Source organism: Centropristis striata, chromosome 17, assembly GCF_030273125.1.
Source record: "Centropristis striata isolate RG_2023a ecotype Rhode Island chromosome 17, C.striata_1.0, whole genome shotgun sequence".
NCBI lineage: Eukaryota > Metazoa > Chordata > Actinopteri > Perciformes > Serranidae > Centropristis > Centropristis striata.
In genome coordinates, this window is record NC_081533.1 from 4,726,847 (window position 1) to 4,745,335 (window position 18,489).

Below are 18,489 nucleotides of genomic sequence, written 5' to 3' on the forward strand. Positions count from 1 at the left end.
CTCTCCTCCTCCTCCTCTCTCTCCTCCTCCTCACTCTCCTCCTTCTCATCCTCCTTTTCCTCCCTCTCTTCCTCCTACCTCTCCTCCTACCTCTCCTCCTTCCTCTCCTCCTACCTCTCCTCCTCCTCCTCTCCCTCCACCTCCTCCTCCCTCTCCTCCTTTTCGTCCTCCCTCTCTTCTCTCCCCTCCTCCTCCTTCCTCTCTTCCCTCTCCTCCTCCTCCTTCCTCTCCTCCTCCCTCTCCTCCTCTCCTCCTCCTCCCTCTTCCCTCTCCTCCTCCTCCTCCCTCTCCCTCCATCTCCTCCTCCTTCCTCCTCCTCCTCCTCCTCCCTCTCCCTCTATTTTTTGTTCCCTCTAGAAATAAAAAGTGATATAAAATTTCATCTTATGTAATGTTTTTCTCTCCTCCTCTCTCTCTCCTCCTCCTCCTCCTCCTCCCTCTATTTTTTATTCCCTCTAGAAATAAAAAGTGATATAAAGTTTCATCTTGTGTAATGTTTTTAATTGTCAACAAAAGAAGCAGAAGCAGTTTATTTTTTATTTATTTTACACTTTGATCCCAATAATTCAGCGGTAAAGATCAGCAGCAGTGTGAAAGAGGCTGATCTGGTTCGTTTGTGTCTCTTTTGGTCATTTTGTGTCTTTCTTGGTTGTTTTGTCTGTTTTGTGTCTCTTTGTGTCTGTTTTGTGTTATTTGTGAGTGAACAGTCTCTTTGTTGTCTTTCATGTCCGTGTGTTGTCATTTTGTGTCAGTCTTGGTTGTTTTTTGTGTCTTAGGAATCCGTGGAATAGCCACGGAATCACTCAAATTTCCGTGAAACTGACACGGATTTCGCTACAATGCAAGTTAATGACAGTCATATCCCGTGGCTATTCCATGGATATTTTTTCCTAATGGTTTGTTCCAAGTCACGTGACTTTCAAGGTCCCGGCGGTCAGAACAAAAAACATGGCGGACAGTTCTCTCATTTTTAGTGAAAAAATTAATATTTTGACTTAGTTTCTGCATAAAAATGGATTTTGATCACATTTCTAGCGAGAAATATATGTTTATTTTCTAAATATTCACTCAGTGAATGTACATAATCACTTTGTATGTTGGAATAGCCACGGGATATGACTGTCATTAACTTGCATTGTAGCGAAATCCGTGTCAGTTTCACGGAAATTTGAGTTAAGCAAATCCGTGGCTATTTCACGGATTCCTGTGAGACCATGTTGCTTTTTTGGGTCTCTTTGTAGTCACTCTGTGTCTCTTTCTGGTCGTTGTCAATGGAAACGGACTGGGAATGCAAGTTAGGGTTCAGTATTGTGTCTCTTTATGGTCATTTTGTGTCTCTTTGTGGTAGTTTTGTGTCTCTTTATGGTCATTTTGTGTCTCTTTGTGGTAGTTTTGTGTCTCTTTATGGTCATTTTATGTCTCTTTGTGGTAGTTTTGTGTCTCTTTATGGTCCTTTTCAATGGAAATTGACTGGGAATGCAATGTATTGTTCAGTATTTTGCCCAAGGATACTTTGGGCATCTCGAGTGCCAAGGCCAGGTAAAGTCTGTTTTGTGTTATTTGTGGGGGAACCGTCTCTTTGTTGTCTTTCATGTCCGTGTGTTGTCATTTTGTGTCTGTCTTGGTTGTTTTTTGTGTCTTAGTAGTCGTATGTGTCATTTTTGTGTCATTTTTGTGTCACTTTGTAGTCACTCGGTGTCTCTTTCTGCTCGTTGTCAATGGAAACGGACTGGGAATGCAAGTTAGGGTTCCGTCTTTTGAAGGATTATCAACAAGTAGAACACTTTAACATGTTTTCAAGGCGAGGAGTGCTTGAATCTGACACACTCCTGGAAAAAAAAAAAGCTTTACATGTAAACCAAACAGCTGTTTATGAATATTTGAAATCAAACAATCGTGTCGTCATATTTCTTTGTTGTCTCCAGGAGCAGAGCGGACTGGATGGACTGACACCGACATGAAAAAGGGGGTATTTTTCTGCACCAACCCTGTTTGTTGTCATGTTTGGTGTCGTTTTTGTAGGTTTCTTTTAGGTTATTTTGCATTTATTCCTGCTTGTAGCTGAAGGCCTGGGGGAGTCTGACACTTCTGTGCCTGGTTCGGTCCATTCAGTAATCCAATCCCACGGAAACGGCACAAACAAATAACCCAGACTTGTGTTTCTTCCTTCCTCCAGTGACAGTTAAGCGTCTCCCGGGGCTCCGGGCGTCTACCGAGCCCAAATGGAGCTCTTATCCTCGGGAAGAAGTCCCAGAAGATTCTCCCTTTTTCTTTTTACGCCACTTGTCCGGGCCCTAATGCCCTCAGTACTTCTAGATCCACTTTTATTAAAGCCGTTAAAAGCTCCGAGTTGCTCTGCCCCCGAGCCTGTGCAGACGCATTTGCAGACTGAGCGCCGGGCTGGAGGTCTTTATATGGGCAAGCAGACGTTGAGATGGCTTGTGTGTCTGTACAAAACCAAAAAGAACATAATATCCTCCCTAGAAACACTTCCAGATATATACAAACCTGTAAAATCACTGATTACATTCAATTATGTGCAGATTTTGAACAGGACTTGCATCAAAAATAGGCACATTATCATGCAATAAAAACCAAATAAGTAGGAATTTATACAACAATATTAACAACAAAATGGGAATAAGTTGCTACATGAACGCTGCTATTTTTATCAGTGGAAATCAGGCGGTGGTGCCGGGAAATCGCTCTTTGAAGAAGAGTGGATACAGGTGCAGAAAGTCCCACTGAATGATAAGGCCTCTCCAGTTCCTGTAGTACACACAGTACAACCCCCATAGGCACACACACACACACACACACACACACACACACAGTGGGTCAAGGACAGGAGCAGAACTATTTGTGCACTGCAGGTCTGTTTTGAAGCTGCTGAGCTCAGTTGCTTTGCAGCGAGACAGACAGACAGACAGACAGGCAGACAGGCAGACAGGCTGCTCAAGACGACCAATGAAAGCCTGTTTACAAATATGAGCAGGTTTTTAAAGGAACATACCGCTCTGTTTCCTACGGAGGCCCTGAGAGCTCACAGCGCTGCATCTTGAAACACATGCAAAGACACAAAAAACAAGCACACTGAGAAAACATCTTCATCAATCTGACAACACAAGCAGCATTTAGAAAACGCTGCAAAGACCACAACACAACAGAAGAGTTTCCAGAGGACACTTAAAAGTGATGCACACATCTGGACACGCTTGTGATATTATCAGGTTATTTCAAGATAATTATAATTTCATGTTATAATGTTATAACAATCATAGCGTGCTAACGTTAACAGCCGATCGATAGCATGCTAACATTAGCGGGCTAGCAAGAACAAGACCAACGTGGTGCCGTTGAGAGAGACCAACTAAAACGTGTATAATTAATTTATTTGATTTATTTAACTGCAATGTGGTTGATACGGGCTAGCAGGCTAACGCTAGCGGGCTAATGCTGCATATCACGTTATAACATGAAAATATCATTATCATGAAATAACGAGATCATTTCACGTTATTTAAATTTACATTTACATTTAGTCATTTAGCAGACGCTTTTATCAAAATATAAAATATAATTTCACATTATAAGGTGATAATTCTACTCCTTAAAGAATTGTCACTAGCACTTAATGCTGCACTAACGGCTCTTATTGGACTGTACCTTGATTTTGACCCTTTTTCCTGTAAGTCGCTTTTGATAAAAGCGCCTGCTAAATGACTAAATGATAACATGAAATGATCACGTTATTTCATGATATTATATTTTAATGTTATAACGTGATATGTAGCGCCTGTCAATCATATTGCAGTTAAACAAATCAAATAAATGAATGATGAATGTTTTAGTTGGTCTCTCTCAACGGCACCGAGTTGGTGTTGGTCTTGCTAGCCCGCTAACGCTAGCATGCTATCGATCGGCCGTTAACGTTAGCACGCTATGATCGTTATAACGTTATAACGTGAAATTATAATTATCTTGAAATAACCTGATAATATCACAAGCGTGTCCAGACGTGTGCATCACTTTTAAGTGTCCTCTGGAAACACTTCTGTTGTGTTGTGCTCTTGTGTTGTCAGATTGAGGAAGATGTTTTCTCAGTTTGCTTGTGTTTTGTGTATTTGCATGTGTTTTAAGTTGCAGCGCTGTGAGCTCTCAGGGCCACTTTAGTTTCCTACAAATCCGAAATATTTAACATTGCTTATGATTATTTTCTGCTTGGCTTTATTCCATGTGTTTTTTTGGGTCTCTTTGTACGAAAAAACAAACAAATTTATTTGAGAGATTTCTTCTAATATCCCTCAGTAATAGTCAGGTCACATAACAACCTTTTCTTTATTTATATAATTCTCTTGAGGTTAATTTTTTTTTAAATTTAAAATTGAAATCAAGGGGTATGCTGTCAAAACCAAAAATATTAAAACTAATCTTTTCATGGATTAGGAAGCCTAACAAGGTAACCAAGAGGTAAGAAACAAACTGGATGATAAATAATTGTTTTGAGGGTATTTTATGAATCATTTAACACAGAGATAGTAACAGAACGCTAACATAAGAGGGAGGCTAATTGTCATTCTGCTTCATTAAAACACTCCCTAAGCTGTGTGCAGTTTGAGGCCCCTATGTCAGGCCTCAGTGAGCCTCTCGGGGCCCTGCAGGCCTCAGAGAGCCTCTCGGGGCCCTGCAGGCCTCAGGGACACGTCTGCTGTCAGAGCACGTCCTCATTAACTGCTGTCCCCACGTCATGCCACACTGCAAGCTATAGCTGCTCATAAACTCGTCCTGTAAGCTCTGAGAGGGCTTTAAACAAGATTTCCCTTCAAGTGCTTGCACTCAGACCACACACACACACACACACACACATTCTTGTACTTCTATCTTTGTGAGGACCCTCATTGTTATAGTGAATTCCCTTGCAAGGTTATAATAGTTTTGAATTTTTCATCAGTTTTAGTTTTACATTTTTTGTGAATTTTTGTGTTCAAATTCAGTTAGTTTTAATGAGTTTTTAGAGTGCTAGTTTTAGTTTAGTATTTTTTTTTTTAAATGCTTAAGTTTTAGTTTAGTTTTTATTAGTTTTAGTTTTTTGTAATGGGGTATTTGTTGGGTGAGAGATTAAAAGAGGTCACAGTAAATTTTTCCTTTATTTCCTTTGTCTGATCCATCTTCATTATGTATGAAAAAAGTTGACAAAGACGAAAACGAAAGACATTTTCACTATAATTTCAGTTAGTTTTAGTTAGTTTTGTAACCACAAAATACAGTTTCAGTTAATTAATTAATAATCTTTTTTTAAACATGAACCTAATTGTAACCTTTAACCCTTAAAACAAAGTCTTGAATAAAAAAATAAAAAGCCTTTAAAGAAGTGAGGACCGGCCGAAATGTCCTCACTTTGCAAAAATGTCCTCACTCTGTTGGTTAAAAACGTGTTCCGGTCCTCACTATGTAGGAAGTACAAGAACACACACACACACACACACACGCTGTATATATACATATATATATGTATATATATATATATATATATATATATATATATATATACATATATATATATATATATGTATATATCCAGTCTAAGTGATGTCGCTCCAGGCGGACGGTGGGACGCCGGTGTAGGTGAAGCGTGTGCTGGCTCCGCTCGGCGGGGTGTGACCGTTCTGCTCGGCGGTCTTCGGCCCCGATCTTAATCTGCCCACCTCCCCCTTGGCCGAGCCGTTTCCAGGTGACCTCCCCGAGCCTCCTGCACCTCCTCCTCCTCCTCCTCCTCCTCGGCCGCTCCTCCTCAGGCAGCTGCAGCAGGTGAAGGTGGCCAGCATGCCCTGCCTGAAGCGCTTGTTCATGAAGCAGTAGATGATGGGGTTGACGCAGGCCGAGGTGTAGGACAGCAGGTGGATGAAGGAGATGGGCGCCCCGGTGAGGCGGTGGGCCGAGCGCTGGTCGAAGGCCTGCCACGCGTTCACCACGAAGATGGGCGTCCAGCAGAGGAAGAAGAGGAAGACGATGACCAGCAGCATGCGGATGACGCGCTTCTTGGCCATCAGGTTGGCGGTGGAGCTGCTCCCGCACACCCGGCCCACCGTGGACCTCCTGCTGGAGGCGCCCGGGGTCAGCGTCACGCTCTTCTTCTTGGACGGCTGCAGGTAGCAGCCGTCACTGTCGCCGGGCTTCACGCTGCCGGTGCTCGACTGTCTCTCTGCCCGGGAGAGAAGATGGACAGAGTGCAGTTTTATCAGCAGGAGAAACGTTTGAGATCATCTATTCAATGTAAGACTAACAGACAGTGAAGTCTAAAAGTCAGGGCTGCGTTTTTATAGAACAAATATGGTACTACAAAGAGACACAAAATATATTTAAAGACTACAGGGAGACTAAAACAACTACAAAGAGACACAAAACAACCACAAAGTCACTTAAAACAACTACAAAGAGCGGAAAATAACATCAAAGACATAAAACACTCACAAAGACACAAAAAAACAATCTCAAAGAGACATAAAATAACCTCAAAGACACTTAAAACAACTTCAAAGAGATACAAAATGACATTAAAGACACACAAAACAACTACAAAGAGACAGAAAATACCCTCAAAGGCACAAAAAACTACGCAGACAGAAAAAATAACCTCAAAGACACAAAAAACAACATCAAAGAGACAGAAAATAACCTCAAAGGCACAAAAAACTACGCAGAGACAGAAAATAACCTCAAAGACAAAAAGCAGAGTTTGAGATCATCTATTCAATTTAAGACTAACAGAGAGTGAACTCTAAAAGTCAGGGCTGCGTTTCCAAACAATTAGAGTGAAAATCAACGAATTATAGAACAAATATGGAACTACAAAGAGACACAAAATATCTTTAAAGACTACAGGGAGACTAAAACAACTACAAAGAGACACAAAATTACCTCAAAGACACATAAAAAAACTACAATGAGACCAAAAAGACTACAAGGGGATTAAAACAACTTCAAAGACACACAAAATATCCCAAGACTAGAAGGAGACTAAAACAACTACAAAGAGATGTAATAACCTAAAGAAAAACACAACAAACAACTACAAAGAGACAAATCAACCTCAAAGAGACAGAGAATAACCTCAAAGACACTTAAAACAACTTAAAAGAGACACAAAATAACCTCAAAGTCACAAAAATATTTCTGTTGATTGCTCTGCTCTGATTGGTCGACCCCGAAGACTTTGATCTTTTCATCCTTTGATGTATCTCTCACAGAAAGAGAGAACCAGACACACAAACACACACGCACACACACACACACAGATCACTTTATTAGATTACAGTTACAGATACACGTTAACACACACAGGTAACTTTATGTGATTTTAGTTAAACACACACATACACACATGCGTGTGTAAGCACGCACACTCCTCCAGATACACATACTTCACACACACACACACACACACACACACACACACACATATTTTGAGGTTAAAGGTCATAGGTTGCTGTATAAATAAATACTTGTAAAGGAATGCTTGTTGTAGGTGTGCTCCTTGTATATTATATAGTATCATAACATTACTAGTATTGATTGTTATAAATCTCTGAAGAATCTCATCATAGTGTACACACACCGGCAGTAGCCCCCGTGGGGCTAGTCTTTTCTAGTTATTATTATTATTATTATTATTATATTATTATTTTATATATTTTGAATATTTTTATTTTTATCTTTATTATTTTGCCATAACCTGGGGTGGAAGAAGTATTCAGATCTCTTACGTAAGTAAAAGTATTAATGCCAGACTGTGAAATGACTCCAGTTGTTTTTCCGTTCTCACCTCGGCTGGACTTCCTGCTGGACAGCTCGAAGGTGATGCCGCGGTAAAGCTCCAGGCAGATGAGTCCGTACGCTGACATCATGACGATGCCGGGGATGAGGAAGAGCAGCAGCAGCAGGGACACGTACCTGAACACACATATTCAATATTCAATATTCAATATTCAATATCAATATCCACATCAGAGAAGGTTCAAGGAATTATTGGAAAGTAATTGAAACATAAATTAAGAAGTTTATTGAAAATAAAAGACAAATGTTGGACTAAAGACTAGATGAAATAGATAAAAATGAAAAATCATTTAAAAAAAGATAATACAATTCTTCAAAATGTATGATAATAATATTATAAAAAATAAAAGATAGATGTTAGACTAAAGAGGTGACTATAAAATAGATTTAAACTCAAAATAGTAATATTTTTTAAAAAGAGAAATATTGGATTAAATAGATACAAAGTAAAAATAAAAAAAGATAAAAATATAAATATTTTAAATCACTGATAATAATATTATAAAAAATAAGACTAAATGTTGGACTAAAAACTAGATAAAATACATTTAACAAATAACAATAAAAATATATGTATAATAATAAAATAATAATAATAATAATAATAATAATGATGAAAAAAATAAAAGACAATATTAAAAAGATGAGAGAAAATATAAAAAATTTGATAAAATAATAAAAAGACAAACCAAAAAAATGACAATAAAATACAATCAAATCGAAATACTTATATTAAAAAAAGACCATTAGATAGACTATATTACAGTAAAAACTAGATAAAATAGATAAAAAGACAAAACAAAAATAAATTAATTAATATCATCATGACTGTTTGTATTGCATTTGATGTATAATAAACCAGTTCTTCATTTCCGTATCATGATTTAAATGTACTTTAAGTCCGGTCTACTTTAGTCTCCATGTCTTGTTTTTGATATTTATGCTCTAATTGGCCTAATTTCTGTGCTTTTATTTTGAAGGGTCAGGTCTGTGTCATGCCAGAAGGTTTCCCCAAGTGGTCGTCTCTCACCAGCAGCACCAGACGGAGAAAATCAATAAAGAGAGCCGTCTGAAATTAGCAGCAGCACAATCTGAGGACCCGGAAGGTAAAACGCTCCTTCATGCTTTTATTTTGTGAGCTCACCAGGACTGCTGGATGACGTCGTTGGGCCACACCAGGCGGCACATGTGTCCTGTGCTGTTGTTGGGGCGGGTGAAGGACTTGAGCGTGCTGGAGATGGGGTAGGGCAGCATCAGGATGAAGGACGCCACCCACGTGGCCGTGATCACCTTGGCGGCGTGGGACTTGGTCTGCCACGACCTGGAGGTCAGCGGGTTGCAGATGGCGCTGTAGCGCTCCAGGGAGATGGCCACCAGGTTGAAAGTTGAAACACTCACAGAGATGCCTGAAGAGCAGAACGTCAACAGAATAGGTGACAGACTTTTGTAGTTTCTGACTTGTTAAACCCGAATTTGTTAAAATATATTCATCTCTATATTCATCTCAACATCAATTAGCATTAGCAATATGAGACAAAATGACCTAAAAGACACATGAAACAACTACAAAGAGACAAAAAAGAATGCAACTACACTAAAACAACTACAATGAGGCACAAAACAACCTCAAAGACACTTAAAACAACTACAAAGAGACACAAAAGAACCCAAAAGACACAAAAAACAACTATAAAGATACAGAAATAACCTCAAAGACACTTAAAACAACTTCAAAGAGAAACAAAATAACCTACAAGGAGACTAAAACAACTTCAAAGAGACACAAAAGAACCCAAAAGACACAAAAAACAACTATAAAGATACAGAAAATAACCTCAAAGACACTTAAAACAACTTCAAAGAGAAACAAAATAACCTCTAAGACACAAAAAAACAACTACAAAGAGACACAAAACAACCTCAAAGAGACACAAAATAACTTCAAAGAGACTTAAAACAACTTCAAAAAGAAAAAAATATCCTTAAAGACTACACATAGACTAAAACAACTACAAAGAAACAGAAACAACAACAACATTAAGCCTGTGTGGCTCGTCTCTGTAGAAGAGGTGATATCAAACTTCTCATTAAACTCTTTGTAATAAAGTAAATTAAACACATTGTAATAAAGTAAATTAAACACGTTTCCCTCCGTTAATACGTTCATGTTTCCCTCCAGCTTGGTTTGTTTTTATGTCCCCGGAGCGCTCAGCGTCCCCACAACACGTCACTGTTTACGATACTGTGGCACATTAATTCATGATACTGTGGCACATTAATTCATGGTCACATTAAATGTAACATCCTGAGACACACTCAGTAACAATAAGAGCCACAGGTAAACAGGTAAACAGGTAAACAGATGAGGTCATGATCTGATGTCACTCAGCGGCTAAATGCAGCAACAGGAAGTGAGCAGAAAAATGAAAATCTCATTACCTAGCGGAGCTGTAATTACATAAGTAAGAAATATTATTAAATCTGTAATGACTGAACCTTATTACTGAGACAGGAAACCTCTTATCAATACCAACATCAGGGAACGTTCAAGGAATTATTGGAAAGTAACCGAATCGGGAAATGAGAAGAGATAATAGAAGATTATTGGAAAATAAAAAGCAATTGTTGGACTAGAAAGATAAAAAAGTTAAAAATTTTATTTAAAAAAGGATAATACAAATATTGAAAATATTCAATAATAATATTAAAAAAGAAACGATATATGTTAGACTAAAAAAAATGATCAAATTGATAAAAAGACAAGAACATTTTTAAAGATAACTATGAAATAGATTTAAACTTCAAATAGTGATATTTTTAAAAAAGTCAAATGTTGGATGAAATTGATTTTAAAAAAAGTCAAAATAAAAAATATTAAAATCTCTAATAATAATAATAAAAAAAGAAAAGACTGTTGGACTAAAAAGTAGATATAATAGAAAAAGTTATAAATTAAAATATGTATAAATTAATCATAATAATAATAATAATTATTATTATAATAATTATGGAAAATGTTATATTAAAAAATTGATAAAATAAATAAAAAGACAAATAAATAAAAAAAGATGACAATAATATACAATAAAAATCAAAATAACAATATTAAAAAGAAAATTATTTTTTCTTTATATTATTAGTCTAAAAACTAGATAAAACAGATAAAAAAAATTAAAGACAAGTGTTATATTACAATTTTTGATAAAATAAAAAAAGACAAATAAAAAATAAAATAGATGGCAATAAAACACAATAAAACATATTTAAAATATAATTACTAATATTAAAAGAAATGTATTAAAAGACCAAAAAAATGAATAAATTGTGAAGAATAAGAATATATTAATAATTCAATAAAATAAATTGATAGATTGAATAAATGAGTGAATAAAATAATAATAATAATAATAATAATAATAATGATAATGATAGTAATAATTATTATAATTATAATAATAGTAATATAATAATAATGATAATAATAATAATAATGGTAATAATAATAATAATAATTATTATTATTATTATTATTATTATTATTATTGTTATCATATTATTATTAAAGTCAAGTGACATAACGATGAGAAAAAGAGACGTTAGTTTTGTTGCTCATGATTTGTATTTCCAATGTGTTTAATGACCTGCGTCACTCAGAAAGATGAACATGCGTCTCCACCATCCTTCACTCAACACGCTGAAACAACACGCTGCTCAGAGTTTATATAGTAAACAGGAGATCATCAAACCACCAACTGAACCAGCTGGGACAGTAACGTTAGCAGGACGTGACCTCACATGACTCGTCTCATCGTAGAGCAAATAAAACACGATTATCAGAGCAATAAGAATCCTCTGAACCAAAACATCCTGACAACATTTTCTTTGAACCGTTTATCTTAGAAACAAACTGTAAAAACAGGCATTTTTATCAAAATGTGAATTTTCCGACTGGCCTTGAACAGATCATTTGTTACTAAAGTTTCTGTTAGAAAAAGTGACCAAAACAAATCTTAAAATTGTGATATTTCTGTCAAAATTCAGACAGGAAACCAGTTGAAAAAGTTATTTTTATAATGTTATTAAATTAAAAATGTTACGCATTGAAGCTACTGAATCTTTTACACATGTTTATTAAATAAATGATGTGAATGTGTGCACCGTTTTGGGACAATGTTGCCTACAGGCAACAAACCCAAAAAAATGACGAATCTGAAATTTCTTCAGATTATGTTTATTTAGTCTATTTTAAGACAAAACAACACTCCAAGCATATTTTTCCTAACTGGCATCATAATGCGTACCATAGAGGGTTAAAACGCTGCGTTCTGCTCACCCATGAAGTACATGACCAGCTTGCAGATGCCGGTGCCGAAGATGAAGTCCCTCATGAGGTTGGGGATGAGGGTGAAGGGGATGCAGACCAGGGAGACCAGCAGGTCGCTGGCGGCCAGAGACAGCAGGAACAGGTTGGTGACCGTCCTCATGCGCTTGTTCCTCACCAGCACGCCGATGATGAGGCTGTTCCCCACCACGCTGAGGAGGAAGATGAGGCTGTAGAGGACGATCCGCACCGTCTGGTTGATGTCTGACACCACACCACAAGTTGTTATCAACACATTTACTGCTTCATTTTACAGGGTTTTCTTGGGTTTTTTTCTATATTAACTGCAAATGCAATAAAAGTGGTTAATTACTTTTATTACAAATATTCAGAGCCGGCCCAAGGCATAAGCGAACTAAGCGACTGCTTAGGGCCCCGTGGCCACTAGGGGGCCCCCAAGAGCAATTACAATATTTTTTATTATTCTTCTCAGATTTACACTGTAAAAAAAAAAAAGTTTAATTTACGGTAAAATACCGGCAGCTGTGGTTGCCAGAACATCACCGTAAAAAATACAGTGAGCGTATGTTAATGTAAATATCAGCAAAAACTGTAATTTATACAGAATAATCTCATTACTTTTAGGATAATTGTGTCATCATGGTATTTCTCCATTAACTTTACATGAAAATTTTATATTTTTACAGCAAAACTGTGTTTTCTACAGTTTATGGCGGTAGAATTTAAAGTTTTATACTATTCTTTGATTTACAGTAATTAAAAGTATCTACTACAGTGATGTACAATGTTTAATTTTACGACCTATTTCTGATGTAATTTGACAGTTTTTTACTGTTATTTCCACAAACATTTTTTACAGTGCAGGGTTTTTCTTGGGGTTTTTTTCTATATTAACCCATTGACGCCTAAAACTTCCTGTTAAACCTCTGGGTGATTTTAAAATAAGCCCCTAAAACCTGAAGTTTTTCTGGAAATTCAACAGAAGTGTCAACGCTTCTACTAAATAATAGATTTTTCAGCCTCTGTAGCAAATAGAAATTAAATTCAAAAAGTATTTGAGAGCTTATACAAATACTACAAAATGACGTAAATGCTTTCCAGGCCTCAATGGGTTAACTGCAAATGCAATAAAAGTGGTTCATTACTTTTATTACAAATATTCAGAGCCGGCCCAAGGCATAAGCGAACTAAGCGACTGTTTAGGGCCCCGTGGCCACTAGGGGCCCCCCAAGAGCAATTACAATATTTTTTATTATTCCTCTCAGATTTAGACTGAGCAGGTGATCAGAGGGCCATTAAAGCCTATTAAAGAGAACTTTTCATTCCCCAAAAGGCATGTCACTATTTCTATAGACAGTTAGTCAGTGGGGCTTATTAAAGGAGTAAAGATGTTATATGATATATATATATATAGAGAGAGATATTTCTAAGTGATTTTATTTGTTGTTGCACTTTATTGTTGTTCTTGCACTACAATTTGTTTTCGCACATTGCTGTTGTAGTTTTTTGAAGCCAAAGATAATAAACCAGATGCCACTTTTACTAAAATATATATCATATAGGTTTTATTATATGATGTTTTACCATTTGGAACGATGGGTAAATCAACCCTAGCTCGCTCTTCTAGTTGAATGTGTTACATTTTGAGATTAAAAACCATATGTGACACCCTGGACATCATTCATTCATTTGGATTATTATTGCATTGGTATTATTTATGTTATTAACTGGGCCACCCCCATAAATGTCAACAATCAATATCATTGGCAGAAATAGAGGGCCCCAAAATCAAATTCTGCTTCAGGCCCCATGGAGGCTTGGGCCGGCTCTGCAAATATTAACTATAAAATGGACATTGAAATCTGTAAATTAATATAAAGGGACATTTTTTATAATTTTTCTACAACATTATTAAATTGCTTTATGGTCTTTAATGTTGAATTACAGTAAATTCTATGTAGAAAAATACAAAAAAATTCACATCTTAGTGCTGAATGTAAAATCAAGACAAGTTTCTGGTTTTAAAGTAAAACTTATTATATATAAACACACAGAAAATTGTAAATAAAAAAATAAGTGTAAAAAGTCTGGCAGCAAAAGTTGCAAAACACTAACCGTAATATTAGAGTAAAAAAAACCTTTATAGTTTTTTTTTCTCTTTTCTTCTCTTTCTTTTCCTCAATGAAATAATTAATTTAATAAGCAAACAATTAAACGTGAATATTTATTTATTTATTTATTCTTTTGGCACTGCCTCTTGTAAAAAGTGCATAAATGTGGCAGGATGAATTGAATATGTGATGAAACTGCTAATATTTGTAATTTCATAACCTGCAATAAAGTAATATAAAATAGAGTAAAACATTTTTTTTTTCAACAGATAATATTATATTAGATATATTTTTATTTTTTATTATTTTTTATTTTATTTTTATGTTTTTGTTATTATTATTATTTTTTAAATACAGGTATTTACTGCATTTTATCCATATTTTTCAATACATTATCTATAAAATAACTGAACTTTTCTGTTATTTGAGGGTATGAGTGTTTGGCAACTGTTGTTGCCAGAACTTATTCATTTTCTACAGTGTATTTACACCCCAAATCACTGTAACATTTCTAAAATATTTGACTTATATGCAGTAAATATGCCTCTTTGAGTATTAGTATAATAATCCTAAGTGGAATGTCTTTTATTGTATTTTTTTTTCTTGGATTTTTTTCCACATAAATGAGCAATTTAATGTCTTTCTGTCATAGCTATAAAACTATAATGGTAGTTTAAATCACTCGGCAGAAGTAATGTTCTCTGACAAAATATGTGTCATTCCTGACATATTCCAGCTCCACTGATGACTAACGAGCTCCTAATGAGACAGAACAAGTGTAACAACTACAGACCCACAACAGACACACACAAAATATGAAAATAACAAAGTAAATGTATCATAAGTATAAGTAAGTAAAAGTAAAAGACTAAAATAGAATAAAAACTACATTACAGAACCAGAAAAAAGACAAGATTAAGAAATGACAATAAAATACATTTAAAGATTTAAATAATAATAATAATAATAATAATAATAATAATAATAAAATTGTTGGACAAAAACTAGATAAAATAGAAAGAAAAAGACAAATAAAATTCATAAAAGGGATTAAAAATGTATTTTAATAATAGAAATAATAATAATAATAATAATAATAATAATAATAATAATAATGATAAAATTGTTGGACTAAAAACTAGATAAAATAGAAAGAAAAAGACAAATAAAATTCATAAAAGGGATTAAAAAATGTATTTTAATAATATAAATAATAATAATAATAATAAAAATTGTTGGACTAAAAACCAGATAATATAGAAAGAAAAAGACAAATACATTTCATGAAAGGGATTAAAAAATGTATTTTAATAATAGATTTTTTCTTTTTAAATTGGCAAATAATTGAATAAAAAAATGTCAAATAATATCAATGAATAAAAAAAACGTTTTTGATCACTTGGCATTGGCAGAACTAATGTTCAGTGACAACATATGTGTCATTACTAACATATTCCAGTCTTCCTTCGCTCCACAGAGGACCTGAGACTTGTGCGTTATGCGCACTGACGCAAAAAAAACAATATGCCCAAAGCTGTTCCTCTTTTGGCACAAACTGGAGCCACTCAGTTGGAATAAAATGAATATCTGAATGTAATTTTCTACTACTGAACGTGATGTTTCATAGAGTTTTATAGTCATAAAAATACATAAATGTAACTGTACCTTTAGGTTCAAATGAAGGCTCCTTCTCACTCTCGCACTCGGAAATATTCTTGATCCCAAAACTGCATAAAATCTTGTTGAAGTCGGTAGAATTTATGAGCATGTCGTGTATTGTAAACGTCTCCATGTCGCTTCCTCTCCTGCAGCCTCAAGTCAGATCAGTCATATGGACAGCATTCGTCATGCTCATAAAAGAAAAAAAAGAAGCGCTCCAAAGGCAGAGACGAGGTGAGTCACTAATGCGTATCTCCCCGGATAGAAAAAGCATACATCATAATAAAGAATAATAATAATAATAATAATAGGAGTGTGTTCTATGAGTTCCCGTGCGCTCCCGGTGCGCTGCGCTCCTGCTCAGCGTTCCCAGCGACTGGCAGCATGTGCGGCGGGTCGCAGTCTGGAGCTCAGCCCGCCTCTGGGCTCTGAGCAAGGCAGCATCTCCCCCTTTCTCTTTTTCCTTTTTTTTTCTTTCTTTTAATAATGAAACGCTCAGTCGTAAATCATTGCAGTAATGGAGACGCTGCGCGGCGCTGAGTCCGAGCTGCACCGAGCATTCTTCTTGATTCCCTTTTATTAAATATGTCTCATTTCCCGGATCATTTATAAAGAGGAAACACTGAAGTTCAAGGTGTCAGGAGGGAAATTTAATTTCAAATGTCAGATGTCCGGAGTCAGGAGAGGCTGCACTGCGTCTACACTCAGCGGCGCAGAGGGGACTTTTTTTTTTTTTTTAACTGGGAGGACGAAATGATTTCAACTCAATAAGTTATTTTTCCACTCCATGCCTTAACCCAAATGTGTTTTATTTAAGCATTTCTAAATGAACTGTAGTGTAAACAACAACCAACATATTTACATAAAAGAAGATTGTACACAGTGGCCAGTTTTACTGTGGGGGCCAAGCAGGGGCCAGTGTTTAATCAGAGGGGCACATTTAAAAACTGCAAAGATGATATTTAAGCATTCAAAACCTTTATTTTACCTTATTTAAAAATCGAATTTAAGGATATATGGAAGATAGAAATACATTGATTGAAACAATGACGGAACATGGATAATTTTTTGGTCATTTTGTATTTTTTTTGGTCATTTTGTATCTTTTTTTGGTCATTTTGTGTCTCTTTTTGGTCATTTTGTGTCTTTTTTGTCATTTTGTTTCTTTTTTTGGTCATTTTGTGTCTTTTTTTGGTCATTTTGTTTCTTTTTTTAGTCATTTTGTGTCTTTTTTGGTCATTTTGGTTTTTTTTTGGTCATTTTGTTTCTTTTTTTGGTCATTTTGTGTCTTTTTTTGGTCTTTTTGTTTCTTTTTTTTGTCATTTTGTGTCTTTTTTGGTCATTTTGTTTCTTTTTTTGGTCATTTTGTGTCTTTTTTTGGTCGTTTTGTTTCTTTTTTTGGTCATTTTGTGGGGTTTTTTAGTCATTTTGTGTCTTTTTTGGTCATTTTGTGTCTTTTTTTGGTCGTTTTGTTTCTTTTTTTGGTCATTTTGTGGGGGTTTTTTAGTCATTTTGTGTCTTTTTTGGTCATTTTGTTTCTTTTTTTGGTCATTTTGTGTCTTTTTTTGGTCATTTTGTATCTTTTTTGAATGAGACGTACCAACAAGAACAGTTATTTTTGTACGACAATTATATTTTTCATCTTTGTGCACAACAACTTTTTTTTTTTTGAAAGTGCAGTACAGTGAGAATGATCTTTTTTTAATATACAAGCTTTTATTGTTTTTATTCAACTACACAATGTACACATTTTGGATTCCTTTTGTGTACAATAAGATATTGTTTGAAGAAAAAAATAGGTAAGAATTGTTCCGTCATTCATCGTTTTAAAATGATCATTTTATTATTAATTAGACACAGGGGCCACAGCAGGGGCCAAGGGCTTCTTCACAGGGGCAGGGGCCCCTGGAGGCCCCTGGTTAGAACCGCCACTGATTGTACACTGAAAAACGTGATTTTGACCCTTAGAAAATGTTACATATATTATTTAAGCATATTTTAATAGAAATTATGTGTTATTTAACTCCACTTATAAAATACATGAATACTCTCATTCACTCCTACGGGCAATTTAGAGTCACCAATTAAACCTAAGTGCATGTTTTTGGACTGTGGGAGGAAGCCGGAGAACCCAGAGAGAACCCACGCTGACACAGGGAGAACATGCAAACTCCACACAGAAGAGCTGCAGGCGGGAGTCGAACCGGCGACCCTCTGGCTGAGAGGAGAACTTGAAGCTGACTCAATGAAGGACCCAAAAACATCTCTCCTCCTTTCATCACCCTCAACATACTGCTGGGCAATTTCTTGTCTGTCAGGATTTCCTGAGACTATGATGGGGGACCCAAACTAAGTCCGGGTGTCGTGGTGCATGCTCCCCCGGAGACATTTTTGCCCTAAAAGTCTAAATTTGGTGCCTCTCGCACATTCTAATGCCACTATTCCATCTTAATCATTGCATATTTTAATGAATTATTGTAAAGGAGAATAAGGGTTCTAATATGTTTTATTTAAGGCGTCGTATTTTGACAGTCTTCTTGTAAA

The 18,489-nt window shown here is 35.6% G+C and overlaps 1 protein-coding gene across 1 annotated transcript; it reads right to left on the reverse strand.

The window, feature by feature from the left end:
• Positions 1-5,582: 5,582 nt before the first annotated feature.
• Positions 5,583-16,499, reverse strand: cckar (cholecystokinin A receptor). Its single transcript, XM_059354732.1, has 5 exons — positions 15,952-16,499; positions 12,167-12,418; positions 8,978-9,239; positions 7,823-7,950; positions 5,583-6,202 (listed from the first exon to the last, which is right to left on the reverse strand). Exons 1-5 carry the CDS (start codon positions 16,076-16,078, stop codon positions 5,583-5,585), a joined length of 1,389 nt encoding a protein of 462 aa, XP_059210715.1. The 5' UTR covers positions 16,079-16,499.
• Positions 16,500-18,489: the final 1,990 nt, after the last annotated feature.

Coding starts and splice junctions, on each gene's coding strand:
- cckar (XM_059354732.1), bottom strand. CDS start 16,078: ATGGAGACGTTTACAATACACGACATGCTCATAAATTCTACCGACTTC. Junction 7,951..8,977: donor GACGTCATCCAGCAGTCCTG/GTGAGCTCACAA, acceptor ATGTGTGTTCAG/GTACGTGTCCCTGCTGCTGC. Junction 6,203..7,822: donor CAGCAGGAAGTCCAGCCGAG/GTGAGAACGGAA, acceptor TCTCCCGGGCAG/AGAGACAGTCGAGCACCGGC.